General features: G+C 39.2%; 1 protein-coding gene across 1 annotated transcript; it reads right to left on the bottom strand.

Annotated features, from left to right (window-relative positions):
* Window positions 1-314: 314 nt before the first annotated feature.
* gdpd2 (glycerophosphodiester phosphodiesterase domain containing 2) lies at window positions 315-6,386 on the bottom strand. The gene is made up of 9 exons (XM_005723002.1): window positions 6,319-6,386; window positions 6,113-6,238; window positions 2,496-2,715; window positions 1,683-1,786; window positions 1,485-1,578; window positions 1,305-1,364; window positions 1,107-1,205; window positions 913-1,003; window positions 315-543 (listed from the first exon to the last, which is right to left on the bottom strand). The coding sequence occupies exons 3-9, from the start codon at window positions 2,583-2,585 to the stop codon at window positions 359-361; spliced, it is 723 nt and encodes a 240-aa protein (XP_005723059.1). The 5' UTR covers window positions 2,586-2,715; window positions 6,113-6,238; window positions 6,319-6,386; the 3' UTR covers window positions 315-358.
* Between the last annotated feature and the right edge of the window lie 4,409 nt (window positions 6,387-10,795).

Here is a 10,795-nt window from a genome sequence, read left to right as displayed (position 1 = left end):
TACCCCAAAGCGGTGTGAGCACAGACAACCCCCGTATGCAGTGTTAAATGGAGCTTATTATTGACCCAGCAGCAAAGCAAACTAACAAGGGCACAGTAGCGTGGCATATGAGGACGTCACATGACTGGACCTTTGCTCACACCTGAGCCAGGGACAGTCTACTTTTTTTATATTTGACAATATATGAAAATGGATTGTACTTATAATATTAGCATTAAATATTTCTCAAAGAACTGAACTGCGTTTTTAAACGTTCTTTAAACTTGTTTTAATCAACTGAAAAACTTGAACATGACTGCAATCTGTCAACAATAGCAGCTCTATCCAAAGGTGTAATGTCACCACTGTTTAATTATGTTTATTTGCAGGGTGGTGCCAAGTAAAACAAGACGCTCACCATCGGCGCGCCTCTGTGGCCGATAAGTTTAGGTTTTTCAGGTAGTTCCTGCACTTCTATTAGACAAGGAGAGTGGATGAGCAGGGGACACAGGAAGATGGCTGCTGAGACCACTAGAAACATCCCTGCAATGACCATCTTAGATCCTGGAATAAACACAAGTCAGACAATAATCTTTAAATATTTAAAATGCTCCAAGCGTGAATTTGTAAAGAAGCCCTTTTTATTTATTTCCCCCCTGCAGGAATTGACTTTTATTATATTTAAATATACAGATTTATAAATGTATATTTATACATTTGTATATCTTTCTTGTGTATTGAACTAATGCTCATCATGCAGAATCAGTTTTCCAGTGACTGCCAGATGAACCTCAGCTTCAAAGTTCACCAGTACATTTGTTTCCAGTGTTAGCCCTGTAATTAGGTTTGATACAATAGTGTGTATATAAAAGGATGATGTAATTGCCTTTGAATCGTGTCTGTGTGTATGCCGAAACTAGGTCTGACACATACGTGTTTTGGCCAAGTGGAAGCGATGAAAGACAAACGGGCTTAGCAGAGTCAACGCTCCAACAGCACCAAACTGCAGGAAGGGAGCCGTGGCCTGCCAAGAGGTTGACACAGACATCAAACACATGTGATATTCTCACACCACTTAGAGCCATTAAAAAAAAAAAAACTAAAAAGTTTCTGTACTCTAACTCTACCTGGAGTAGAGTAAGAACTGTTGGCCATTCTTCCCTCCCCTTTATGCTTACTCCTGAAGCCAAAGCTGTGATGAATATTACACAAAAACAGAAAATGATCTGTGCAGGAAAAAGGGGGGAAAAAAGCAGAAAGCAAATATAAGATTAGACGATTTTAATAAAACTATAGACTGGACAGGTAAATGTTTGCATGCTTACCTTATGGAGCCAGTGTAAGTGGAGTTGCTCCGCTAAGGCAACTTGGATCAAGGCAAAGAGCTGTAATCATCGGAGAACATTTTAAAAATGGCGGCTTCTCATTCTTAGGTTTAATGATCTTTGAATGTGGAGCAAGATTTGGTTCCCCTGTGTGGTAAACGGACAAAACTGTATTCTTACCAGCAGCAGGATACAGTAGCTGGCCAGCACTGCAGAAATGATCACCACTACCAGGAAGTAGTTTAGCCATGTCTTCAGTGTCCTGAATATTACCCTGATAAGGGTGAAGCACATAGTTAAAAGAATGAAGGACATCAACAAAAATAAATAAATATTCAGTGTGTGTGTGTGTGTGTGTGTGTGTGTGTGATCACTCACTCATTAACATTCTGTTGGTCATTAGAGATGGCAAAACAAATATACAACCAGCACAGGGAAAGCAGAGACATCAAAGTGACAACTAAGAGCGACAACCATCTGCACTGAAATGAAAAGGAGGAAAATTGATTACTGGTTTTCATTTTTGAAGCCTTAAAAAAAAATTGTGTAGTTGTCCAGAGAGCTATCCCCGTGCGTGTCGATGTGTGCACAAATTCCAATAGAAGCTCAAAGTGAGACCAATGGAACAAATCCAACATTTTTTCATAATTGGTTGAGTGCTTTGCCCGCACTGTGTCGTGAGAACTCAGCGCAAACAACCCCAGCGCCCCCACCACCGCCTCCCAACCACCACCATCGCCACCAACAGCACACCTCAAGTGTCATTTCCCTCACAGATTTACAGAGCTCCGGCATCCTCCTATTCCCTTTCATATAAGTACATAGCTTGTTAGGGCCTGTGAGTTTGTTTGTTTCTCTTGGCACATAAATGAATTTTTTTTTAATGCAATCACCACGTCGGTTATTGTGTTTATATTTCCTAACAATTTGTCAATGACTGTTTTGCAATAAAAGTATCAGGTTCACAAAGCAACAGTTCATAAAGCAGCATTTTATATTTCGGATTTCAGTCAGGCAAAAATTTTAATCCCGGATTACTGGGATTTATAAAGGTTATGCTGAATGGAAATAAATCAAACAAAAAACCCTAAAAAAATCAAATAAAACATGGTTGTTTAAACATTACACACTCCTGTAGAGAGATAAAGAAAAACTGACTTATCATAAGAAGAAAACAGATATTAAAACTACCTTTCTCCTTTGACTACTTGACTCCGTCCAGCGGCAGCTATAAAAGCCCCTGCTGAAGAACAGGCAGCACAAACAGACTTGAGACAACATTTCTCCTTCTCATCCACAAGCGTAGGAAATGCAGATCTGGTTTTGTGCTGTGTGGACACTGAAGAAGCTAATGCTTTTCTCTGGATGCAGTGACGAAGTTTGGGCTGATTGATCTCACCAATCCTGTGTGCTGGAGGGGAAAGAAAAAGACGACTGTGACAGAAAGCAAATGAGGGGGTGATGGGCAAACTTTCTTTGGGGTATTAAGGCAATCCCTGCTCAATAACCCCCCACCCTCCACCACCCCCTACTCCCACCCCTCAATAGAGCCTGTGTCTAAAATAGCAACTGGCTGCATTTACAATGGCCAACACCACGGGGTATTGAAAGTGGTGCACAGACCAGCCTGAGAGTGAAGTCAGACCATTGTACACAGTGACAGGCACAGCCATGCGCAGAGAGCGGGTGGAGGAAATAAAGTGAAGACGACAAATAGTTTACAAATGGAAAGAATGAAAAAGAAAACGACATAAACTATGACAGAAATGAAAATGGTTTCGATTGCCAGACACTTTTCCATTGACATGAAGTAAACTGTGAACGGGTCACAGCAAGATTGTTGTCAACGTGTTGGGGCTTATCATTCTACAGTTGTGTCAGGCTTTGGTCCCCTTCCTTGAAAGACATGGGAATTTACACACAATGTCACCCACTGAAATGCTGAACAATAAAGGTTTCTATTGTGCACAGCCAACTTTTCCTTGTTGAACTAGATCCCTGGAGTTTTGCCAAATATCTCTTCACCTGAATTGTTCATCTTGTTTTTACAAACAGGTACCAGATGACAAACACGTTCAAGGTGAGGGCACAATAAACTTTGAGCAGTAAAAATGAAACCTAAAAATTACTTATCATTCTTAATTATTCGGTAAAAGTAAATAGCACAGTGCAATCAGCATTAGGACGCAGTTGCCAACAAGAGCCTGTTTGGACAGGTCCACAGGTCTAATTGTGACATGGAAATGTAAGAAGGCTTGTTTCACTCCACAGACGCTTGCTTTACCAGGAAGTTATGAGCTAAATATTGAGCAATAACCGTAATATGTGACCAACCATGGCATCAGTTTGTGACAAGGTAACTAAAGAAACATAAAGGTCACTGAAAGTCACGGCTGAGTTAAAACATTGTCCTTTTCACGTCCCTGCCTAATATAGTAACTGGAAGCTATCGCTGTTTATCTTATGGTATTTTAATTGCTGCTCTAAACCTTATACTAAGCCCCACTTCAGAGTACAAGGAAATCCTCTCATAGTGGATAAACCCCAAGAAATCCACAGCACACACTGCCACCTGTATTGTTTGGAAGATTTAATGATATCAGTCAGACACACCTTTCCAATTTGTTTAACCAACGTTTACACTGTTATAATGTAAACTGTAATTAGGCACACGAATGATGTGAGCATGCTCCATTAATAAAAAACTGATGAGGGGTGAAATTTTCAGGTAATTGTTTATAAAGATTTTTTTTAACCCCACTAGATACAGATTAAGAAGAATATTAAAAAGAAACAAAGACTATCACTTATTGCTTTCACACTCTCACTGTCTATGAGCTGGCTCATCTTTCACGTAGGTTTTATTTCTTTTTTGGACAAAGATTTGTGCACTTCTTCCTTTATTAGTTATGCCATCAAGCTTGTCCTGCGCCCTTCATCATTTCTATTTCGATTTATATCCAGGAAAAAAGGCTAATAATGCAATTTTTATTAAGTCTGATTTATAAGCTCTCAGCAACCCAGTTCAACAGTAACGCAACCCAGGAACCAAATTTTGGCAGAAGTTATGAATAAGACGCATATAGATTTAAACATAGGTCAGCCAGTTGTGCAATCTTGAACTGCTCAAAAACAAGGACACTTGAAAAATGTTAAAACTGATTTTCATTTGGTTTCCACTGACATCATTTTGTTTTCAGCTTGAATATTTCATTCATCAGATTTGATGTGTGATTTTAATGCCCCCTTAATTATATATTTTTCTATCTCCTGTTAGTCTTGCCTTTTCATTTTATTACTCGCATCTTGGAAAAAGTGCTGTTTAAAATGCTTTGATATTATTTGATATTTCCCATGTCTCTCACACAGTATGGGAATAATGTTGGGTGGCCCCAACTGTTCCGTTCATCTTGCTGGTTTTCAGTGTTCTTCACTGTGAAGTGTCACAATCATAGACTGTGTATTATTATTTTTGGCTGACGTTAAGTCTGACAGATAAGCAAATAACAAACCTGACAATTGCCAAAGAGGGAATCAAATAAATACTAGAAATATAATCAGAAATCACAGGGGAATACACGGATGACATGATGAGAAAAGAAGGCTGATGCGGGAGAGACAGGTGACAGCAATCAGACAATCAGGACGGGGAAGTGAAACTCAAAAATTAGAGATACTGGCAAAGGAGCGCAGTAGCAGATAACTGAGGAAACAGCACAAAACAGTAAAATCCACAAAAACTAATCTAGGATTACAATATAGTACACACACACACAAACTAAAGCATGACTCACAATGGTGCGGGGAGAAAACAGACAACCAAAGCTCCTCAGAGGAACAACAGGGGAAACCGAGGATAAAGGGATAGGGGAATATGCTGACAAAAAGACTGAACAATAAACCCCGGAAAGACAAACTCAGACTTCATTATATCAGCTGAGTGCTCACAAACTAAAACAAGACAAAAGAGTCAGGTGCATGCCACTACACAAGGAGAAATCTATGTTTGTGGTGGCTTAATGAAACCGTAGAACTGATGCTAAGTCAATGATTTCAAGATGACTCAACAGGGGAAATGATTTAGCTTGAGTCTGTGTGGTCCACGGGGCTTTGTTCATAACCTTTGTCATCCTTTGAATCCGGAGGGGAAAACAATTATATATTCAATCACTTTCCTGCGCACTGATTTACACGAATAAGGCGCTTGTTGTTTTTAAAACATCTATCAGGACACTAATTTAAAATGATGCAAAATTAGATCTGATCCTATTACCCTGCTGTTGTCTCCATGTAAATATTCTTCCAAAATTAACCTAGATATCAACGAGTTATACACCTGTCCATGAAGGTTTGGGTGGATGCTGACAGAAGTGCTTGACCATGCGTCCTATTGAACACATGCCTATTTCGTGTTCAACATCTTCTGGATTGATGGAATAAACAGTTTGTATAAATCCAAGTTCACACATCTGTAGTGATAATATGTAGTCAGAAGTTGTGTGAACCACTGTAGTTACATTTGCACTGCATCTTGTGCTCGCTTGGATCTGTAGCGCTTGCTCACATTTGCCAGCGCTTTACTCCAGCAGCTTATTGCATTCTGTACACAACACTTCTGAACACTAGAAAGTTTGCATAATACATACTATGTACCTGTGCAGGTAATGTCTTATATATTTCTCAGATCGGAGAAGTGTGCGCGCAAATTTAATTTTAAAACGTTGTTCGGAATAAAGACCAGTCTCTCTGTCTGTCTGCCGCAATGAAACCCATGCGGTAAGCTTCCCGACAAATTAAAAACGACTCACCAGTCAATCTAGGTCATGGAGATCTTCGCACGCCGCGAACTGGCAAAGACGCACCGGTCTTGGAAAAGACCCTCTGTCGCCACCCTCTCTTTCCACCATCCCTTTTACTTACCGTGAGTCTGTGGGCTGAATGTAAATGGGGTTCATGAATAGGGACAGGCAAGGGGTGTACCGTCAAAGTGAGGAAAGATAGTGTGAAAGAATACCTGCACAGCAATTTGGCGTCCGCACCACGTGTGGCCACGCCTCATCCAGTTTCTGATTATGATTTTTCTAGGTACCCAGAAAAAAAAAAGAAAAAAAAAAAGATAATACTAACCGACATAATATATTTAAATAGTCCTCAGATAATTTATATATGAATATATGTGAATTACCTGTTGTGTTTCATCATCTGCTCCTATTGTAAACGAGGCTATTTCCAGTAAACTCTCACTGCTGTACCCGAAGCAGCCCGGAGCTTCCTCACATACAGGTGACAAGTGGCTTTAGATTGTTTTTTATGATAATGTCGTTACTTTTATATGGGCCTAATCGACAAATCTTATAAAGGGGTAAAATAAGTATCTAGTTGGTCAGCTGCAACATCATCTTTATTTATGTATGGATGCATCAGCAGTTTCTGTATAATGCGCAGATATACAAGATCCATGCGTGATTCTGAAAGAGGCTATCTGATGCCAGATTATTTTCGATTCTTCTTATCTATTCATCAACACGCTCTAGTTTCTGAGTCAATGAGTGAGTTATTGCCATTTGTCAGAATCAGTGGACTGTACTTAAAATGGCATGTGTGACATTTTGAATGCTTGCTGTACCAGACTCTCTTTTTTCTAAGGATTCCCTGCTATGTCCAGCTGAATAGTGTTCAGATGCTGATTTCAAGAACACATGCCCCCCCCCCTTTTTTTAAAGAAAAAAATTGTTTGAATGTAATAATAAGAAGAACATTTGCATTTTTACTGCATAAACTCACACAGAACAGAAAGATATGCGAGTTCAACTGTCAGTAAAAAAAGGGGAGAGCTGAAACGGCACATAACTGGGTTCAGTATGTAGTAAGGGCATCATGCTGTGCAAGTTTGCCCATAGATTCTCACCACCTCATACATAATGCTCTCACTTACGTTCTAACAGAAGAAGAACCATCCTCTTCATTCATGTGCATCTTTCTATATATCTTTCTTTCATCAACCACACTCCTACATGTGTTAATCCTTCCTCCTCCTTATTGTCCCTGTAAAATATTTAACTGGGTGAGCGCGTACGTGTCAAGCTCAATAAATATGTTTTACCTGATGTTTATACCTGCGAAATAACTGGACGGCATGTGGGTGATGTGGGAAATTCCACCCCTCCTCATGGTAGTTTTACCTGGAACACAAACATATCAGTTTAGCAGACTTTACTCCTGTTGTGGAAAAATAAAATCGCCGTTGAAAGCAAAGCCTGTAGAAAAGGAGCAACACAGCATGAACAGTATTCATTCCAGCTCTGATACAAAATATGTGCACCTTGTGTACTTGGGTGTAGATACAGTGTTTCTGTGAGGCCGTATGCTGTCATGACCTTACCGATCAGCTGATCATGCTTCTTTTTGTATCTTTTCATGGATACCCTTGGTACAAGAAAGCTGCTTTACAGTTTTTTCTGATTGCGTAAGCACATTTTTTGTAACTATTGGCTAATTTTGCAAAACTCTTCACACAAATAAGAAAACCTGTCACCCAATCATCAAAACATTGTAGTTCTCTTGCAAAAGCAAACACAGCTAGATTACAGTTTTTTCTGATTGCTTAAGCACATTTTTTGTAACTATTGGCTAATTTTGCAAAACTCTTCACACAAATAAGAAAACCTGTCACCCCATCATCAAAACATTGTAGTTCTCTTGCAAAAGCAAACACAGCTAGATTAACTCTTCACACCTTCGTAAAAATGGTGTTTCCGTATCAAACAGTACACACAAGCCATCATCTACTAAGCACACAACTGCACACTGATGGTATGAATACAAAACACATCTGGCTTTTGCTTTCTCTGTGCACAAGGTAGGCTATGTCAGTTTGAGCTCATACTTCTGTCATAGATCCATAAGCATAGAGGGATCCAAACTTCAAGTACTGGTGTTTATTCAAACACATCAAAACAAACACAAGTGTTTATTTCCAAGTATAGGATTATTTGCAATCGCCATAATGACTATATGGGTTACTTGGTCTGCAGTGAACATGCTTCCTCTGCCCCAGCATCTGGTCATCTAGCAATTCTGTAAAGTAACAATTTCAGTATTTTTACATCAATGGTATTGGTGTGTTTCTCATTGGCATATGGCAGTGCTACAAATCTTTGTGCGAAGTGACTGTGCTCACCGATTCTCATTTCAAGATGTCCTTATGGTGCTTGCTACAGTGTAGCGGCTCGAGTTAGGCTGGACCCGTTGGCCAGCTACCCTCAGGGTCATTCCACGGTTGATTACATGGTCCACTATTGTAGCTCTGATGTCATCAGCAATTCTATTTCTTACTCTTCCTACCCTTCCTCTCCCCCCTCCTCGTCTTCCTCTTGCTCCTCCTTGTCCTTGTCGTCCTCTTCATCCTACTTCTTCACCTCCACGTCCTCTTCCTCGGCCTCCTCTACTTCTCACTCTTCCTGCTCCCTCCATTGTACTCCGCACACACAGCTTACCTGTATTATAGTGCTTAGGCTGATTGCAAAGTGAACTAATTATCTAAAAAAGTTTTCACATGTGAAAGTGTGCCAGACAGTTGGCAAATTAGTGTTAATGATAGCCATACATGTGTATACTTTTGCTAGGAGTGTGTTGCAAATTTGGTAATTGAGTGTTGTGCAGTGAATTGTGCCTACAGTTTTGCAAAGTGTGTGTTACAAAATTGCAAACTGAGTGCAAAGCAGTTTTTGTGCTTTTAGTTTTGCAAACTCAGTGAGTGGTTTTGCTATAAGTCTGAATAGTTTTAGAGATTGTGCTACAGGAATCACAGTTAGGGTTTAAGCATTCAGAAAAAACTGTAATATGAGCATGAAACTGGAAACATTACAATGACCACTCCTTATCCATGTCGTTTGTGTACAGCTTGGCAAATTTTTTATGATTTGATGGAATATTCTGCACCTCACGACTTACGCAACAAACTAATTCTAATATAATTTTGGAGAATATAACAATTTATCTTATAAAAAAGATTTTATTTAAATATTTTTAAAGACAAAATCAAATTGTAGACACATGTGCCATTAAGAATGATTCATGTGCTTTTAGTTGTGCAAGAGTAACAAAATCCTGTCAACTATGATGTACTGTTTTGACAACTTCAACGATCATTTGAGAATTAGTCAAACTGAAAAAACCTGTACTGGATCAGTATTTCTACATCCTGGTGTACCTTTTCTTAAGTGAAAATCAGAATAGCTGAGTTTTACAGCAGTGTTAGAACGAAGTCACGCAGGCATAATGTACTCTGATGGTAAATGGAAAGGACACCCCTCACTGTAACTTGTAAGGTTTTACACATTTGGGCATAAAATTTAAATGTGTGGTCTTTAGTTGGTCCTAAAATTAGATAAGCATAACCTCAGATAATCAACAAAACGTGACGTTTACTCTGTGTTATCACTTATTTAACAAAAACTTGGTCAAAATGCAAGAAGCAGCGTGTGAAAAACTCAGCATGCCCTAACTGCTTTCACAGGAATCAAAACTTAAAATAGCTGCCAGGTGCTGCTAATCAAACGCACTTGATTTATTGATCTTCGTAAAAATCTAAGCATCTCTATAAAACAGAGGTTTTGGCAGTTTGCTGGTATGGAGCCTCCAGGTGTGTGTTAACACAATGTCAAGATGAAAAGACATCAGTGACGATCTTGCAAAGGAAATTCCTGCTCAGTCTGGGAACGGTTACGAGGTCATTTTCAAATAATTTGAAGCCCATCATTCTATAGTGAGAAAGATTATTCAGGGGTGAAAAACATTCTAGACGGCTGCTAATCGTCCCAGGACTTGACGTCTGACTAATTCCACCTGAAATCCAGACAGTGCGGTACTCAGAAACTGTAATAAAACCTGGACGCTATAGGCCTCAGTAAGCAAGGTAAGCAAGGATTATTTTTTGGGGGGGATCTCCAGGAGAAAGTCTCTTCATTCTACAAAAACCAAAAACCTAAAACATGGTTGCAGGGCTCAAGTTCTCAAATTTGCATTTGATGAAACCACATGGCTTCTTGAACAATGTCCTTTGAAGAGATGAGACCAAAGAGATGCTTAACTATAATCCTCAGCACCACTTTTGTGTGTGGACCTCGTACTTAGTTTTTCACGCACTGCTTCTACACATTGGTTTAGTTCTCTCTTAAATAAACAATGACACACTATAACAGATCCTTTGTTGTTGCTCATCTCCCATTGTATTTACCTAATCTGAAGACCTTGGTAGGAATGATTTTGATTATGTCTTGATATCTAAAAGTTTAGAATTGACAGAAGGTGGAGTTTCTTTTTTCTTTTTCTTTTTTACTATGACTTTATTTAATGTTACTTTGGTTATAATAGTACTCAAGCAATGCTCCAGCAGCAATGGAACTCTTGAAAGCGGTTTCGGTATGCTGACATATTTAACAGACAAAAAAGAAAAGAACAAATAAAAACTTGCCATAGTTTTGTTTATC

The sequence above is a fragment of the Pundamilia nyererei genome, unplaced genomic scaffold (genome assembly GCF_000239375.1).
Source record: "Pundamilia nyererei isolate P.nyererei 1_Seehausen unplaced genomic scaffold, PunNye1.0 scaffold00008, whole genome shotgun sequence".
In the NCBI taxonomy this organism is placed as follows: Eukaryota; Metazoa; Chordata; class Actinopteri; order Cichliformes; family Cichlidae; genus Pundamilia; species Pundamilia nyererei.
This window is presented reverse-complemented; position numbering and strand designations above follow the sequence as displayed.